Genomic DNA, 19315 nt, shown 5'->3' on the forward strand with positions numbered 1-19315 from the left:
CGTACACTGGACACTGGGCTCGTGCACTGGACACTGGGCTCATACACTGGGCTCGTACACTGGACACTGGGCTCGTACACTGGACACTGGGCTCGTACACTGGACACTGGGCTCGTACACTGGACTGGAGACTCATACATTGGACACAGGGCGCGTACACTGGACACTGGGCTCATACACTGGACACTGGGCGCGTACACTGGACACTGGGCTCGTACACTGGACACTGGGCGCGTACACTGGACACTGGGCTCGTACACTGGACACTGAGCTCGTACACTGGACACTGGGCTTGTACACTGGACACTGGGCTTGTACACTGGACACTGGGCTCGTACACTGGACACTGGGCTTGTACACTGGACACTGGGCTCGTACACTGGGCTCGTTCACTGGACACTGGGCTCGTACACTGGACACTGGGCTCGTACACTGGACACTGGGCTCGTACACTGGACACTGGGCTCGTCCACTGGACACTGGGCTCGTCCACTGGACACTGGGCTCGTACACTGGACACTGGGCTCGTACACTGGACACTGGGCTCGTACACTGGACACTGGGCTCGTACACTGGACACTGGGCTCGTTCACTGGACACTGGGCTCGTTCACTGGACACTGGGCTCGTACACTGGACACTGGGCTCGTACACTGGACACTGGGCGCGTACACTGGACACTGGGCTGGTACACTGGACACTGGGCTGGTACACTGGACACTGGGCTGGTACACTGGACACTGGGCTCGTACACTGGACACTGGGCTCGTACACTGGACACTGGGCTCGAACACTGGACACTGGGCTGGTACACTGGACACTGGGCTCGTACACTGGACACTGGGCTCGTACACTGGACACTGGGCTCGTACACTGGACACTGGGCTCGTACACTGGACACTGGGCTCGTACACTGGACACTGGGCTCGTCCACTGGACACTGGGCTCGTACACTGGACACTGGGCTCGTACACTGGCCACTGGGCTCGTACACTGGCCACTGGGCTCGTACACTGGACACTGGGCTCGTACACTGGACACTGGGCTCGTACACTGGACTGGAGACTCAGACATTGGACACTGGCCACTGGCCACTGGGCTGGAGACTCAGACACTGGCCACTGGGCTGGAGACTCTGACTCTGGGCCTCTGCTGCCTCTGTGCCCGGCAGAACAAGATGTTTGTGTACCGGGGCAAGGACTACGAGCGTTACGAGGATTTCCGCCTCAGGCTGGCCACGCAGTTCCCCAACGCAGACAAGATGAGCAGCACTGCGCCGCCCAGCGACTCCATCACCAACTCCCCCCTCCAGCGTATCCTTTATTCTGGGTCTCTGTTCCATAGGAGGATGAGGTGGCATCTCATAGAATCATGAGAGGAATGGATCGGGTCGATGCACAGAGTCTCGTGCCCAGAGTAGGGGAATCGAGGACCAGAGGACTCGGGTTCAAGCTGAACGGGAAAAGATTTAATAGGAATCTTTTAACTTTTTAAAGGGGTAACTTTTCCACACAGAGGGTGGTGGGTGTATGGAACAAGCTGCTGGAGGAGATAGTTGAGGCTGGGACTATAACAACATTTGGAGAGGCAGCGGTTGTGTTTATTGTCACGTGTACCGAGGTACAGTGAAAAGCTTTTTGTTGCGTGCTAACCAGTCAGCGGAAAGACAATACATGATTACAATCGAGCCGTCCACAGTGTACAGATACATGATTAGGGGCTAACGTTTAGTGCAAGATACAGTCCGGTCAAGGATAGTCCGAGGGTCCCCGATAAATCGATGGCCGTTCAGGACAGCTCCCTGGTTGGGTCGGATGGTTCCGTTGCCTGATAACAGCTGGGAACATGGATACGAACACGAGTCACTGAGTTACACCAGCATTCTGTGTCTATCAGTGCCATTGACACTGAATGACTAGTGTGGACTGTAGTGTCCCCTACATTTTCCCTGGACCTTGTCTCCTTTGATCTCACGTTTTCACACCCTACCCTTCCCTATCTCTAGTCTCCCTCTCCCCTGGCTCTCAGTCTGAAGAAGGGTCTTGATCCGAAACGTCGCCCGTTCCTTCTCTCCGGAGATGCTGCCTGTCCCGCTGAGTTACTCCAGCACTTTGTGCCTGTCTGTCTAAAGCAGCACCTGCAGTTCCTTGCTCCACAGTGAGTGTTGTGGTGTCAACCTTGACCTGAGTTGCCAGATGTGCAGTGCTTCACGGTGAAGCCGGTGCTGAACCTGCCGTTGCAGTTCAAGGACAAGCCCGTTCCAGAGCAGATCCTGAAGTAAGTGGAGCCTTCTCGCTGCTCAGTCTGTTAGTTTAGTTTAGAGATACAGCGTGGAAACCGAGTCTGTGCCGACCATCGATCCCCGTACACTAACACTATCCTACACACACACACACACTAGGGACAATTTACACACACACCAAGCCAATTAATCTACAAACCTGTACGTCTTTGGAGTGCGGGAGGAAACCGAAGATCTCGGAGAAAACCCACGCAGGTCACGGGGAGAACGTACAAACTCCGTACAGACAGCGCCCGTAGTCGGGATCGAACCCGGGTCTCTGGCGCTGTGAGCGCTGTAAGGCAGCAACTCTACCGCTGCGCCACCGTGACTGCCCTGGCGCGGGCGTGTCCTGGTACGCTCCGCTCTCCGCCACGCACCTTAGACAGAGTGAAGCAGAACGCTGCCGGCCAGCATCAGCGGGCATGGTCCACAGGGAGAGGTAGGAAGACAGGGATTCACCAGGATGTTGCCAGGACTAGAGGGTGTGAGCTATAGGGAGAGGTTGGCCAGGCTGGGTCTCTATTCCATGCAGCGCAGGAGGATGAGGGGGCATCTTATAGAGGTGTACAAAATCATGAGAGGAATAGATGGACAGAGTCTCTTGCCCAGAGTAAGGGGATCGAGGACCAGAGGACATAGGTTCAAGGTGAAGGGGAAAAGATTTAATAGGAATCTGAGGGGTAACTTTTTCACACAGAGGGTGGTGGGTGTATGGAACAAGCTGCCAGAGGAGGTGGTTGAGGCTGGGACCATCCCAACGTTTAAGAAACAGTTAGACAGGTACATGGATAGTACAGGTTTGGAGGGATATGGATCAAACGCAGGCAGGTGGGACTAGTGTAGCTGGGACATGTTGGCCAGTGTGGGCTAGTTGGGCTGAAGGGCCTCTCTAGGAAACATCACCTGTCCATGTTGTCCAGCGATGGTGCCTGACCCGCTGAGTTACTCCACGCTGTGTGTGTGACCCGTACACCGGGAGTGAGCGTGTGTGGTGAGCGTGTGTGTTGTGAGCGGTGCGTGAGGGTCAGATACGTCACCTGGTCTTATCTCCTTGCAGCTTCTACCGGGCCAATGAAGTGCAGCAGTTCCAGTACTCGCGGCCATTCCACAGGGGAGAGAAAGATCCCGATAACGAGTTTCTGGTGAGATCCGAACCTGGCACTGGCCGCGGTCACTGGCGTTCACTGGACCCAGAGTAAAGAAATCCAGAGACACCAGCAGATTCAGACACTGGAAACTCACCCTCTACACTCGCACCAACCCTTAGACACAACGAGCTGGAGTAACTCAGAGGGTCAGGCAGCATCTGTGGAGGACGTGGATGGGTGACGTTTCAGACTGAAAAAGGGTTCCAACACGAAACGCAATTTTGAAGAACTGAAACGTCACCTATCCATGTTCTCCACAGATGCTGCCTGACCCACTGAGTTACTCCAGCACTCTGTGAAAGGTCACCTATCCATGTTCTCCACAGATGCTGCCTGACCCGCTGAGTTACTCCAGCACTCTGTGAAACGTCACCTATCCATGTTCTCCACAGATGCTGCCTGACCCGCTGAGTTACTCCAGCACTCTGTGAAACGTCACCTATCCATGTTCTCCACAGATGCTGCCTGACCCACTGAGTTACTCCAGCACTCTGTGAAAGGTCACCTATCCATGTTCCCCACAGATGCTGCCTGACCCGCTGAGTTACTCCAGCACTCTGGGTTCTGCATCTCCCGTTGCCTCTGGGTTTATTTCCGTGGTAAACCAGCATCTGCGGTTCCTTGTTTCTACAAAGTGCGGAGGGAGGGGCGGGGGTGGGGGAGCGCCGCGCTGTGGGTGGGGGGGGGCGGGGGGCACGCAATTCATACAGTTATAAAACTATTCAGAGCAGAACAGGCCCTTCGGCCCAACCCTTCCATGCTGACCACACCAGTCCATTGTGTGCATTGGCCCATATCTCTCTCTACCTGTCCTATCCGTGCACCTGCCCAGGTAAAGGTGTTTGTGCTCACCTGACTGCTGATCACCCACACAGAGGGAGACTGGTCACACCATGTGCCCGCGGCCATAGCCGAGTCGGGGGGGGAGGGTGGGTCAAGGTGGGCTCGGCTCGGTTCTCTGACCTGTGGACTTGTATTACAGACCATGTGGATCGAGCGGGTCACATACACCACCGTCTATAAATTCCCCGGCATTCTGCAGTGGTTCGAAGTCAACACAGTCACCGTGGTAAGTTTCCCCAGCACTGGCCAAGCGGCAACCCACACCATCACACGGGGAGCGTGCGAACTCCACACTGACAGCACCCAAGCTCGGCCTCCAACCTGGGTCACTGCTTCTTCCCGCTGTCTCGTTCTCACCTTGGTGTGAACTTGGTTTACACAACAAGTGGGCAGACACTTCATGACTCTCACGCTCAAAGGCGGCACGGTGGCGCAGCGGGTAGAGCTGCTGCCTCACGGCGCCAGAGACCCGGGTTCCATCCTGACTACAGGTGCTGTCTGTGTGGAGTTCGCACGTTCTCCCCGTGACCCGCGTGGGTTTTCTCCGGGTGCTCCGGTTTCCTCCCACACTCCAAAGACGTGCGGGTTTGTAGGTTAATTGGCTTCTGTAAATTGTCCCTGGTGTGTGTGGGATAGTGTTAGTGTGCGGGGGGGATCGCTGGTGGGCACGGACTCGGTGGGCCGAAGGGCCTGTTTCCACGCTGTATCTCTAAACTAAACTAATGACGAGATCCCACAATGTCTAGACATGCAGCATATGAACAGGCCCTTCGGCCCATCGGGTCCCTGCCGACCAGGGATCACCCATCCACACCGGGTCTATGTTATCCCATTTTCACATCCACTCCCAACGCACCAGGGCCAATTTACAAAGGTCTTTGTCCAACCAGCTGCCTATCAAACCCCCCTCTCTCCTGTCTCCACCTATCACTCACCAGGCTTTGTCCTGCCCTCTCCTCTCTTCCAATTTATCCTTCCCCTCACCCCCCCCACTACATCAACCCGAAATATCAACTATCCTTGTACTCCAGATAAGCTGCCTGACCCGATCAGTGACTCCAGCACTCTGTGTCGTTTTTCAATGTACATATGTGTAAGAAGGAACTGCAGATGCTGGTTTACACCAAAGATAGACACAAAGTGCTGGAGTAACTCAGCGGGACAGTCAGTCAGGCAGCATCTCTGGAGAGAAGGGAAGGGTGAGGGGTTTTGGTCGAGGGAAGGGTCTCAACCTGAAACGTCACCCATTCCTTCTCTCCAGAGATGCTGCCTGACTGACTGTCCCGCTGAGTTACTCCAGCACGTTGTGTCTATCTTCACTTGCAGGGAGACCAAAGCTGAATCCAATGGTCGAAGGAGATACAAGGAACGGCAGATGCTTCTTCAAACATCGTACTCTGTTTTGGTCTCCCTGTGAGTGAAGGTAAACACAAAATGCTGGAGTAGCTCAGCGGGGCGGGACAGGCAGTATCTGGAGAGAAGGAATGGGTGACGTTTCAGGTCGAGACCCTTCCATGGGTCAATGAAGTGTCGTTGAGTAAGAGTGTGTACTGCCCGATCTGCTTGCAGGAGGAGATCAGTCCGTTGGAGAACGCCATCGAGACCATGGAGAGGACCAACGAGAAGATCAGCAACATGGTTCAGCGTTACGCGTGGGAAGTAGCGCTCCCTGCCCACCCCCTCTCCATGCTGCTCAGTGGCATCGTAGACGCTGCTGTCATGGGGGGGTCCGCTAACTACGAGAAGGTGGGTCAGCACCAACATTGTGGGCCGAAGGGCCTCTCCTCTGCTGTCCTCCATGGCTACTCTACTTTAGACTTTGATACGGTTTGGAAACAGGCCCACAGGTGAGAGGTGAACACCTGGCCAAGGTGTGTTGGCATCTCAGGACACTCGGGACAGGTGCATGGACAGGAGAGTTTGGTTTAGTGCAGAGATACAGTGCGGAAACAGGCCCTTCGGCCCAGCGGCTCCGTGCCGACCCGCGATCACCCCGTACACCAGCACTATCCCTTAGATATATAGACACCGTGTGCTGGAGTAACTCAGCGGGACAGTCAGGCAGCATCTCTGGAGAGAAGGAATGGGTGACATCTCGGGTCAAGACCCTTCTTCAGATTGAGAGTCAGGGAAGAGAGAGACGCAGAGATATGGAAGGGTAAGGTGTGAAAACGAGAGATCAAAGGGGATAAGGTCAAGGTAAACGTAGACTAGATCATAGTTAGCTCGGAGAAGGTGACAACGAAGCAAACAGATTAAATGTAATCGGGGGGGCAGTCAAACTAGTTGGAGAAGTGGAGTGGGGGAGGGATGGTGAGATAGGGAAGGCAAGGGTCCCACTTGGCGAGTTTGCCCTCGACTCATACTCGCAGCATGGTGGACACGAGGTCGTAAGAGATCTTCGTAACTCTCCTTCATGCTCGAGAGTGGTCTCCGCGTACTCGAGGCCTCAGCTAGGTCGCTGCGTATTTTTCAACGTTGAAAAATGCCCGCGAGTAAAAAAAGGAAAAATCGATACTTTTCTTACTCGTAGGTTTAGTCGCAGTAGGTCGGCATGTTAGTCGTAGGTGATCGAGGGTAGTCGTAAATAGTCTTCATCATGGTCGAAGGGAGGTCGAAGGAGGTCATCTTCACTCTCCACTATTCGGTGTCCAATTTTCCCGAAGTTAGTTGTAGCCAGTTGAAGCTGGTCTTCAACATAGTTGAAGGAGGTCTTCAACATGACTTTTTTTCCAAACTCTTCTAAACTCCCCAATAAGGTCGCCCAAGTGGGACAGCCCCTTTAGAGGAGTCAATGTTCATACCGCTGGGGTGTAAGCTGCCCGAGTGAAATACGAGGGGTGTTTCCGCCAGTTTACAGTAGGGCCAATCAACGTGGTCTTTCATGGCGCTGTTGTCCACCGTTTCTCAGGCCTTCTTCAGTACGAAGTATATCCAGCAACATCCTGAAGACCAGCACAACATCGACACCCTGAAGGAACTCATCGCCTTACAGGTGGGTCGCCATCTCCCACCATTCACACTGGTTTACAATCGAGTTTACTTCACCTCAACATGACAAAGCATCAAACCAACATGACAAGGCATCACGCCAACATGACACAGCATCATGCCAACATGACAAAGCATCAAACCCAACATGACAAAGCATCAGGCCAACATGGCAAAGCATCAGGCCAACATGACAAGGCATCACGCCAACATGACAAGGCATCAGGCCAACATGACAAGGCATCAGGCCAACATGACAAAGCATCAGGCCAACATGACAAGGCATCAGGCCAACATGACAAAGCATCAGGCCAACATGACAAGGCATCAGGTCAACATGACAAGGCATCAGGCCAACATGACAGCATCATGCCAACATGACAAGGCATCACGCCAACATGACAAAGCATCAGGCCAACATGACAAAGCATCATGCCAACATGACAAGGCATCATGCCAACATGACAAGGGAGACCTTCTCTCTGCACCTGGTTCCAAAGTTAAAGCAATTACCAGTGCACGAGATTCCTCTTCTCGAAGACATGTCATCTTAGTTTAGTTTAGAGATACAGCACGGCAACAGGCCCTTCGGCCCACCGAGTCCGCCCTGGTCACCCCGCACACTAACACTATCCTACACACACTAGGGACAATGTTACGATTTTTACGGAAGTCAATTAACCTACAAACCCGCACGTCTTTGGAGTGTGGGAGGGAACCGGAGCGCCCGGAGAAAACCCACGCAGGTCACGGGGAGAACGTGCAAACTCCGCACAGACAGCACCGAACCCGGGTCTCCTGCACTGCATTCGCTGTAAGGCAGCAACTCTACCACTGCACCACCGGGACCACCCGGGTGAATCTGTGGAATTCTTTGCCACAGACGGGTGGAGGCCAAGTCAGTGGATATATTTAAGGCAGAGATAGATAGATTCTTGATTAGTGCGGGTGTCAGAGGCTATGGGGAGAAGGCAGGAGAATGGAGTTAGGAGGGAGAGATAGATCAGTCATGTACTCGCTAGAATTTAGAAGATTGAGGGGGGATCTTGTAGAAACTTACAAAATTCTTAAGTGGTTGGACAGGCTAGATGCAGGAAGATTGTTCCCGATGTTGGGGAAGTCCAGAACAAGGGGTCACAGTTTAAGGATAAGGGGGAAATCCTTTAAAACCGAGATGAGAATAACTTTTTTCACACAGAGAGTGGTGAATCTCTGGAACTCTCTGCCACAGAAGGTAGTTGAGGCCACACAGTTCATTGGCTATATTTAAGAGGGAGTTAGATGTGGCCCTTGTGGCTAAAGGGATCAGGGGGTATGGAGAGAAGGCAGGTACGGGATACTGAGTTGGATGATCAGCCATGATCATATTGAATGGCGGTGCAGGCTCGAAGGGCCGAATGGCCTACTCCTGCACCTATTTTCTATGTTTCTATGATTGAATGGCAGAGTAGACTTGATGGGCCGAATGGCCTAATTCTACCCCTATCACTTATGATGTTATGACCTGATGCGTGAGGAGGGTTGGCCCTTGTTGACGTGTGTGTGTGTGTGTCTCTCTCCGTTCCCAGATCCCATTGTTAGCCGAGGGAATCCGGATTCACGGAGAGAAGGCGACTGTGGAGCTGAGACCGCTGCATGATTGGATCGTCTCCTGCTTCAGGGAGCTGAAGGAGAAAGTTCAGAAGCTGTATGGGGTCATCACCTTGGTGAGTGGCTGGGACCGTCGCTGCGCCCAGGAACCTGTGTCTCTGCAGCCTTCTACGTTCACTGAGAGCAAGACTGAATGGGTAGGAAGGTCGACACAACATGCTGGAGTAACTCAGCGGGACAGGCAGCGTCTCTGGAGAGAAGCAATGGGTGATGTTTCTGGTCGAGACCCTTCAGACCCCTCCCCTTCTCTCCACAGATGCTGCCTGACCCGCTGAGTTACTCCAGCACCCTGTGAAACGTCACCTATCCATGTTCTCCACAGATGCTGCCTGACCCGCTGAGTTACTCCAGCACTCTGTGAAACGTCACCTATCCATGTTCTCCACAGATGCTGCCTGACCCACTGGGTTACTCCAGCACCCTGTGAAACGTCACCTATCCATGTTCTCCACAGATGCTGCCTGACCCACTGAGTTATGGTGCAGCAGCATCTATGGAGCTAAGGAAATAGGCAACGTTTCGGGCCGAAATCCTTCTGGAAATAGGCAACGTTTCGGGCCGAAACCCTTACGGGTTTCGACCCAAAACGTTGCCTATTTCCTTAGCGCCATAGATGCTGCCTGACCCACTGAGTTACTCCAGCACTCTGTGAAACGTCACCTATCCATGTTCTCCACAGATGCTGCCTGACCCGCTGAGTTACTGCAGCACTCTGTGTCCATCTGACCGCTACATTGGCCACAGTTGAAGACTCGCTGCCCTGAGCCTCTATAAGGCGCTGGTCAGTCAGGCCACATTTAGAGTATTGTGAGCATTTTTGGGCCCCATATCTGAGGAAGGATGTGCTGGATCTGGAGAGGGTCCAGAGGAGGTTTACAAGAATGATTCCAGGAATGAGTGGGTTAACATATGATGAGCGTTTGTCGGCTCTGGGCCTGTACTCGCTGGAGTTTAGAAGAATGAGGGGGGACCTGATTGAAACTTACAGAATAGTGAAAGGCCTGGATAGAGAGGGTGTGGAGAGAGTCTTTGGTTTGGTTTTGTGTTTCGGGTTCTGCGGCATCTGCAGCGTCTCGCTCTCGCGGACTGACCGCTCGTCGCTGCCTCCACAGCCCCCGGCGCTGACCGACAGGAAGCGGAGCCGCTCGGGATCGGTCATCCTCCCTTACATCATGTCGTCCACCCTGCGGAGATTATCCACCGTCTCCCTCATGTCCACCTCGTCCACCTCCTCCGACAGTAACCCCTCACGCCCACACTCCAACGGGTAAGGCCACCACCCCCCCCCCCCTCTCTCCCACTCACTCTCCCCATCCTCCACCACCCCCACCCCCACCCTCCCACTCCACTATCCCCACCCTCTCCCCATCCTCCACCCCCCTCTCCCTTCCCCCACCCCCACCCTCTCCCCATCCTCCACCACCTCCCCCCCTCCCCTTCCCCACCCCCACCCTCCCCATCCCCCCCACTCTCACCCCCCCCCCCCATCCCATCCTCCTTCCCATGGCAAGGGGGAGATGGCAGTGATGGGAGGGGAGGTGGAGGCAGAGAGAGAGAGAGAGGTGGAAGGGATTGGGGAAAAGTGGGAGAAGGAGAGAGGGGTGGAAGGAATGGGTGCAGAGAAAAAGAGGTGATGGAATGGGGAGGGAGGGGGGATGCGAATGAGGGGGGTGAATGGAGAGAGAGTACATTCTCCTTGTGACTATGGGTTTCCTCCAACACCCCAAAGCTGTGCGTGTGTGTGTGTACACGTGTGTGTGTGTGACTGGGCGTGTGTGCGAGTGTGTGTGTGACTGGGCGTGTGTGTGTGTACACGTGTGTGTGTGTGTGTGTGTGTGTGACTGGGCGTGTGTGCGTGCGTGTGGGACTGGGCGTGTGTGCGTGCGTGTGGGACTGGGCGTGTGTGCGTGCGTGTGGGACTGGGCGTGTGTGCGTGCATGTGGGACTGGGCGTGTGTGCGTGCGTGTGGGACTGGGCGTGTGTGCGTGCGTGTGGGACTGGGCGTGTGTGCGTGCGTGTGGGACTGGGCTAGTGTGTGTGAGGGACTGGGCGTGTGTGTGTGTGTGTGACTGGTCGTGTGTGCGTGCGTGTGGCTCTGGGCGTGTGTGTGTGCGTGTGGGACTGGGCGTGTGTGTGTGTGTGACTGGGCGTGTGCGAGTGTGTGTGTGTGTGTGTGGGACTGGGCGAGTGTGTGTGTGTGACTGGGCGTGTGTGTGTGTGTGTGACTGGGCGTGTGTGTGTGTGTGTGACTGGGCGTGTGTGTGTGCGTGTGTGACTGGGCTAGTGTGCGGGGATCGTTGGTCAGCACGGGCTGTGTGGGACGAAGGGCCTGTTTCCGGTCTGGGTCTCTGAAGGCTGACGTTAGGTGATGTTGTGCTGGCAGCTCGGTGCTGGACCCTCTGGTGGAGCGGAGACCGCTGGCACTGTGCCGGCCAGAGGAGCAGCTGGACCGGGAGGAGCTTGACCGGCGAGGGAGCACGGCCAAACTCAAGGACAAGAACCTGAGCAAGTCCCAGGTCATCTTCGAGAGCGAGGCCAGGAGCGAGCTGTCCCTCAGCAAGGTCGACTTCACAGAGATGGTGAGTACTGTAGCTCCCAGTGTAGATGTCCCAGACACATGGAGCAGAAGAAGGCCATTCGGCCCATCGTATCTGCTCTGCTATTCGACCTACACTTCCTTCTCATCCCCTTTCTCCTGCCTTCTCCCCGTAACCTGTGAGAGATATCAGGGGTTGTGGGGTTGAGGCATGAGAATGGGGTTAGGAGGGAGAGATAGATCAGCTGTGATTGAATGGCGGAGTAGACTTGATGGGCCGATAGACAATAGATGCAGGAGGAGGCCATTCGGCCCTTCGAGCCAGCACCGCCATTCAATGTGATCATGGCTGATATCATCCCCAATCAGTACCCCGTTCCTGCCTTCTCCCCATATCCACTGACTCCGCTATCTTTAACAGCCCTATCTAGCTCTCTCTTGAATGTATTCAGAGAACTGGCCTCCACCGCCCTCTGAGGAAGAGAATTCCACAGACCGAACACTCCTATCCCTAATGGACCCCTCCTCCCGCCCCGATTACTAACGACTGTGTTTCTCTTTGCCAGGAGCCGCCCCTGAGGCTGCAGCGACCCAAGAGTCTACAGTTTGTTGACAAGCGGCTGCCTTCGTTGCAGATCTCCAGTCCACTGCCACAGTGTCCGACACCGCCCAGCAGCAGGAGCCCGAGTATGTACAGCCCCCCTCGCACCAGACAGCCCCCCCCGTCTCACCCTCACCCACCCCCACAATCAGTCTCTGCTCCTTCACTTCACATTTACTGCAGAGATATACCGGGCCCGTGACGACCAGCGATCGCCCATTCACACACTAGTGTAGTTTAGAGATACAGCGTGGAAACAGGCCCTTCGGCCCCACCGAGTCCGTGCTGACCAGCGATCCCCGCACACTAACACTATCCTACACACACCATGGACAATTTACATTTACACCAAAGCCAATTAACCTACAAACCTGCACGTCTTTGGAGTGTGGGAGGAAATCCACGCTGGAGAACGTGCAAACTCCGTACAGACAGCACCCGTAGTCAGGATTGAACCTGGGTCCCTGGCGCTGTGAGGCAGTAGCTCTACCCGCTGCGCCACCGTGCCAACCCAGCCTTCTCTCTGCCCAAACCTCCATCCAGTTATCACCAGAACCCTTTTACCAACGGCCAGATAACTCTTTAGATTCTAGCCCAGCTCTGAAGAAGGGTCTCGACCCGAAAAATGATGCAGGGAATATGTTCCCGATGTTGGGGGAGCCCAGAACCGGGGGTCACAGTTTAAGAATAAGGGGTCGGCCATTTAGGACTGAGATGAGGAAAAAATGTTTTCACCCAGAGATTTGTGAATCTGTGGAATTCTCTGCCACAGAAGGCAGTGGAGGCCGATTCACTGGATGTTTTCAAGAGAGAGTTAGATTTAGTTCCTAGGGCTGACGGAATCAAAGGATATGGGGAGGAAAAGCAGGAACGGGGTACTGATTGTGGATGATCAGCCACGATCATCATATTGAATGGCAGTGCTGGCTCGAGGGGCCGAATGGCCTACTCCACCTATTTTCTATGTTTCTATGAGACCCTTCTTCAGACTGAGTCAGGGGAGAGGGAAACGAGATATATAGTCGGTGATGTGGAGAGATAAAGAACAATGAATGAAAGGTATGCAAAATGTAACTGATAGTTAGCTGCTTGCTGAGTGAGAATGAGAAGCTGGTGCGACTTGGGTGGGGGAGGGGTGGAGAGAGATGGAATGCCGGGGTTATTTGAAGTGAGATACATCAATGTTCAAACCGATGGGGTATTATGTCTGCTGTAGGTCCTTTATAGAATCTTTCTTCCCCCCCCCCCCACCCCCACAGGCCAGTTGCTGCTCCAGACGGACTCCATGATGTCCACCAGCCCTGGAGACACCTCCACACCTCCACCAACCCCCCCCAAGAGCAAACCGTGTGAGAACGGCAGCCAGAGGCACTCGCTGCAGGTAACACACCGACCAGGATCTCGACTGGACCACCCGTGGCAGCATGTGTGGGAAAGAACTGCAGATGCTGCTTTACACCGAAGATAGACACAAAGTGTTGGAGTAACTCAGCGGGACAGGCACCATCTCTGGAGAGAAGGAATGGGTGGCGTATCAGGCCAGAACCCTTCTTCAGACTGCAAAGCATCCCAACCCGACACGTCACCTATCCACGTTCTCCACAGATGCTGCCTGACCCGCTGAGTTACTCCAGCACTCTGTGAAACGTCACCTATCCATGTTCTCCACAGATGCTGCCTGACCCACTGAGTTATGGTGCAGCAGCATCTATGGAGCGAAGGAAATAGGCAACGTTTCGGGCCGAAATCCTTCTGGAAATAGGCAAAGTTTCGGGCCGAAACCCTTATGGGTTTCGGCCCGAAACGTTGCCTATTTCCTTAGCTCCATAGATGCTGCCTGACTCGCTGAGTTACTCCAGCACTCTGTGAAACGTCACCTATCCATGTTCTCCACAGATGCTGCCTGACCCGCTGAGTTACTCCAGCACTCTGTGAAACGTCACCTATCCATGTTCTCCACAGATGCTGCCTGACCCGCTGAGTTACTCCAGCACTCTGTGAAACGTCACCTATCCATGTTCTCCACAGATGCTGCCTGACCCGCTGAGTTACTCCAGCACTCTGTGTATATCTCTAATTATCAGATATCTAGGTCAACCAGACCACGATAGTGGAAACCAAACTAAAGGATGGAACCTTCGTGCGAAGTCCATATTAGTTTGGTGCTGAGCTAGGGTTGTGGTTGGTCTTGTCCAGGGTGGTTCAGGAGCCTGATGGTTGTTGAGACAAAGCTGTTCTTGAACCTGGAGGTGACGGTTCTCGGGCTCCTGAACAATTTTCCCGATGGGGTGGTGAGAGAGAGAGCGTGGCCAGGGTGGTGTGGGTGGTACGGTTGTCACAGCCTACGGTAAAGGGAGATGAAATGACAGAGCAGATACGATGGGCCGAATGGCCTTATGTGTCATAGTCATTGATGGTATTAGCTGCCTTCTTGAGCGACTCCTGTAGTGAGCATGTTACTACGCACAACACATCCAGAGTACTGCCCTGCCCACCACAAATTCAGAAGTAGATCTCTGCCTCAGAGGGCGGTGGAGGCAGGTTCTCTGGATGCTTTCAAGAGAGAGCTAGATAGGGCTCTTAAAGATAGCGGAGTCAGGGGATATGGGGAGAAGGCAGGAACGGGGTACTGATTGGGGATGATCAGCCATGATCACATTGAATGGCGGTGCTGGCTCGAAGGGCTGAATGGCCTCTACTCCTGCACCTATTGTCTATTGATCCCTTTGATAGTGGGGAGTGGGGTGGGTCAGTACTGTGATGGACCGGGCTGTGTCCAGCACACACTCTGTGGTCTCCCCTGTCCCTGTGTGTGGCTGTTACTGAAGCAGGAAGCGGTGGTGAGGGTGGACACACACAGTGTTGCGTCCACACCCAGTGTGTGATGCAAGGGCGGAGGTTTAACGAGGATGTAACACGTGTGTCTGGTCTTTTGCAGCTGGTTCCACCGCTGCCGGAGAAGACCTCGCCCCGACCCCCGCACCCACCGCCAAAGGCCCGGCACTCTAACCCCACCTCGCCCCAGCGCCACTGCCCGGCAGAGGAGTAGCCGGTCCCAACACCAGGTCACCACGGGGTCACCACCTCCACCCTGCCGCAGGTCGGGGGTCAGGGGTCAAGGAGATGGATGGAGGTCAGCGTCCTGGAGATGACCACAGCAGGTCCAAGTGGGCCAGAAGGTCACGACCGGGTCCACTGGTGCCCTGGACAATGGGGTCGGCTGCAGGATCTGCCCTGGACAGAGGTCGTGTGTCACCCCTCGCCTCTGGACAATCGGGCACGGAACAAACCAGTGGGATGGGAACGACTGCCTCCGGCCCACCACTGACCAGTGGGGAGAGGCTGCCACAGAAGCCACAGCCCGTATGGACTGCCCGGGCAAACCTCTGGCACAGACGAGCCGGACGGAGATGGACACGGCCGACACGGGGCATCTGTGACTGGAGCGGGGACTTCCCTAACGTCACACACGGGCTAAAGCCCAACGTTACAACACAGCGCACACGCACACGGCTCACTGGGCACCGTCACACACTGAACACGCACACGGCTCACTGGTCACAGCACACATGCACACGCACACGGCTCACTGGTCACAGCACACATGCACACGCAGTGCCGGAGAAATCCCCACAACACTGGATCACTGAGGCCTGGCAAAGTCCAACACTCACTGTGTGTGTGTGTGTGTGTGTGTGTGCGCGCGTGTGTGTGTGTGTGTGTGTGTGTGTGTGTGTGTGTGTGTGTGTGTGTGTGCGTCTGTGTGTGTGTGTGCGTCTGTGTGTGTGTGTGCGTGTGTGCGTCTGTGTGTGTGTGTGTGTGCGTCTGTGTGTGTGTGTGTGTGTGTGTGTGTGAGCATCTGTGTGCGTGTGTGCGCACCTGCCTGTATGTGTGTCTGTGCGTGTGTCTATGTACGTGTGTACGTGCATGCATGTGTGCGTACATGTGTCTGCACGTGTGTGCGTGTGCGCTCTCTTCTACAAAGGAGATTATGGATAATAATGCACTATTCAGATTAAGTGCAAAAAGATGGAAATTTGAATTAATTTAAGACTTAACATTTGAATACAAGAATATTGTGGAAGGAGTGTAAATAATTCTATTGAACACGTATGTAACACGCGGTGCCTCTTGCGTGTCGTGGGATCGGGGATGGTCGGCGTGTGAGGGATTTTGAATAGAACCTGTCAAATCAGTACAGGAACAGGCCCTTCGGCCCACAATGTCCGTGCTGAGTTAAACTAATCCCCTCTCCCTGCACATGATCCACATCCCTCCATTCACTACATATACATGAGCCCATCTAGAAGCCTCTTAAACACCACTATCGTATCTGCCTCCACCACCACCCCTGGCACTGGTTCCAGGCACCCACCACCCTCTGTGTGGAGAACTTGCCCCGCACATCCCCTTTAAACTTCCCCCCCCCCCCCTCACCTTACAGCTATTCCCTCTAGTCTCTGACATCTCCACTCTTGGGAAATAATGTTCTGACTGTCTACACTATCTATGCCCCTCATCATTTTGTACACCTCCCTTCAACCTCCGACACTCCAGAGAAACACGTCCTTGTATCTCACACCCTCCAACCCAGGCAGGTTGTTGTAAAATTCTTCACCGTCTCCAAAGCCCCCACATGCTGTAATGGGGGTGACCAGAACTGCACCCGTACTCCAGATGCGGCCCGACCAACATCCTATACGTGAATGACTGAAGATAGACACAAAATGCTGGAGTAACTCAGCGGGACAGGTAACATCTCTGGAGGTGTGTGTGTATGTGTGTGTGTGTGTGATCTCTTCTACAAAGGAGATATGGTCCCAACCCGAAACGTCACCCATGCCTTCTCTCCAGAGATGCTGCCTGTCCCGCTGAGTAACTCCAGCATTCTGTGTCTATCTTCAGTTTAAACCAGTATCGGCAGTTTCTTCCCACACATCTCAACTTGCTGATTCTTTACCTCAAATTATCTTCTCTTTGGCGAGTTAGCACTGAGTGAAGAGGTGACAGGTCACGATCACACCTCCCACACTGGTCTCTCTGCCTCCACCGCCACCCCTGGCAGCATGTTCAGGCCCCCACCACCCTCAGTATAGGCAGAGTGCATGCACAGTCCCCTGTTCTGGCCCCCACCATGTTTACTGGTACACCCCTCTCCCTGGTCCCTGCTCTAACACAGGAAGCCTACACACACTGGTTTAATTTATCCCTGCTGACTACAATACAAACACAGACTCTCTTTCACACAGAGGGTGGTGGGTGTATGGAACAAGCTGCCAGAGGAGCTAGTTGAGGCTGGGACCAACCCATAGTTTAAAAAACAGACAGGTACATGGTTAGGACAGGTTTGGAGGGATATGGACCAAATGCAGGCAGGTGGGACTAGTGTAGATGGGGCATTGTTGGCCGGTTCGGGCAAGTTGTTTCCACACTGTATCTGTGATTCTGGTCTGGGACACAGGGCGGGTGCAATCAACATAGAAACATGGACAATAGGTGCAGGAGGAGGCCATTCGGCCCTTCGAGCCAGCACCACCATTCAATATGATCACAGCTGATCATCCACAATCAGTACCCCGTTCCTGCTTTCTCCCCATATCCCTTGATTCCGCTAGCCCTAAGAGCTAAATCTAACTCTTGAAAACATCCAGTGAATTGGCCTCCACTGCCTTCCGAGGCAGGGAATTCCACAGATTCACAACTCTGTGTGAAAATGTTTTTCCTCATCTCAGTCCTAAATGGCCAACCCCTTATTCTTAAGCTGTGGCCCCTGGTTCTGGACTCCCCCCAACATCGGGAACATTTTTCCTGCATTAAGCTTGTCCAATCCCTCAAGAATTGTATATGTTTCTGTAAGATCTCCAGTCGACCCATTTTGCAGTTGGAACAGACATGAGCGTTAGAGGAAGAGCCAGACTTGGGCTGGACAGCAATGTGTGCCTTAGCCCCAACACTCTGACATTACTGGGAATCAGTTACATCCACCTCCATCCACACACGTAATATTTCCCAACCACAAGAGAGGTGGGTTTGGAATGGCTAGATAACAAATCTTGCCCGGAGCCAGTCATCAAAGATTAGTTTACTTCAGATTAGACATACAGCGTAGAAACAGGCCCTTCGGCCCACCGAGTCCACGCCGACCAGCGATCACCCCATACACTAGCACTATCCTACACACCAGGGACAATTTACACAAGCCAATTAACCCACAAACGCGCACGTCTTTGGCGTGTGGGAGGAAACTGGAGCACCCGGAGAAAACCCACGCGGTCACGGAGAGATCGTACAGACGGCACCCGTGGCCAGGATGGAACCCGGGTCTCTGGCGCTGTGAGGCAGCAGCTCTACCCGCTGCACCACCTTGCAGACAAAGGTATCGCTGTTGTCTCTGCATTGAGATGGGTGGCGCAGCGGGTAGATCTGCTGCCTCACAGCACCACACACCCGGGTTCGATCCCAGCCTCAAGTGCTGTCAGCGTGGAGTTTGCATGCCCTCCCTGTGACTGCACAAGAACAGGCCCTTCGGCCCACAATGCCTGATGCCAAGACTATCTCCTATCTGCCCGCACGTTAACTTGTCACAGGGAAGCAGCAGACACAACTATTCCAAGTGTTTATATTGCTGCCACACAGTGGAGAGACTGGATCGGGATAGTTATCTCGGTGTGAGACGCTGAGCGAGGTCAGTGCTGCCACTTCATGGTCAGTCGAACGAGGCTCCAGCTCAAAGCCTCACAAAACAAAAATCACAAGAACAATAACGCAGACGCTGGAAACCTGAGCTAAAGATTAAAAATCGCCGCAGACTCTCAGCTGGTCAGGCAGCCTCTGCGGGGTTAATATTTCGAGTGAGTGATCCTTTGTCAGACGTGGACACATTTAACTTTGTGCTGACAAGGTCTCTGACTTGAAACATGCCTCTGTTTGTATCTCCGCAGATGCTGCCCGACCCACTGGGTCATTCCAGCATTTTCTGTTTTCTCTTTAAATTAAGCCCATGTGCCAAATACTGGGGGGGGGGGGGGGGGTCACTTTCAAAATGTTGGCACAGCTTTAAAATCTGTCCGACCAAAATGTGAATGTTTAGAAATTCAACCAGCCAACACCCTCGATAAATTACATGGCTACTCAAATATGCGATTCAGAAAAATAAACTTAAAAATAGTTTAACTCTTAACATGCACTCCTTGGTGTAAAGTCTGTAAATATACTGATGTTTACAATAAATGCAACAGTTGAAGTGAACGGGCTTGTATTGGT

The 19315-nt window shown here is 53.8% G+C and overlaps 1 protein-coding gene across 1 annotated transcript; it reads left to right on the forward strand.

Moving 5' to 3' along the window:
• Window positions 1–800: 800 nt before the first annotated feature.
• LOC116967366 (dedicator of cytokinesis protein 5-like) lies at window positions 801–15786 on the forward strand. Its single transcript, XM_033013874.1, has 12 exons — window positions 801–1312; window positions 2195–2276; window positions 3341–3425; window positions 4414–4500; window positions 5844–6020; window positions 7186–7269; window positions 8834–8971; window positions 10028–10182; window positions 11299–11494; window positions 12018–12138; window positions 13312–13433; window positions 14991–15786. The coding sequence occupies exons 1-12, from the start codon at window positions 1177–1179 to the stop codon at window positions 15099–15101; spliced, it is 1494 nt and encodes a 497-aa protein (XP_032869765.1). The 5' UTR covers window positions 801–1176; the 3' UTR covers window positions 15102–15786.
• Window positions 15787–19315: the final 3529 nt, after the last annotated feature.

Source organism: Amblyraja radiata, chromosome 39 (assembly GCF_010909765.2).
Source record: "Amblyraja radiata isolate CabotCenter1 chromosome 39, sAmbRad1.1.pri, whole genome shotgun sequence".
In the NCBI taxonomy this organism is placed as follows: Eukaryota; Metazoa; Chordata; class Chondrichthyes; order Rajiformes; family Rajidae; genus Amblyraja; species Amblyraja radiata.

Excerpts from the sequence above, each read along its gene's own strand:
- LOC116967366 (XM_033013874.1), top strand. The coding sequence starts at position 1,177 with ATGTTTGTGTACCGGGGCAAGGACTACGAGCGTTACGAGGATTTCCGC. Across the intron at positions 6,021-7,185 it reads GGTCCGCTAACTACGAGAAG|GCCTTCTTCAGTACGAAGTA; the intron begins GTGGGTCAGCAC and ends ACCGTTTCTCAG. Across the intron at positions 10,183-11,298 it reads TCACGCCCACACTCCAACGG|CTCGGTGCTGGACCCTCTGG; the intron begins GTAAGGCCACCA and ends TTGTGCTGGCAG.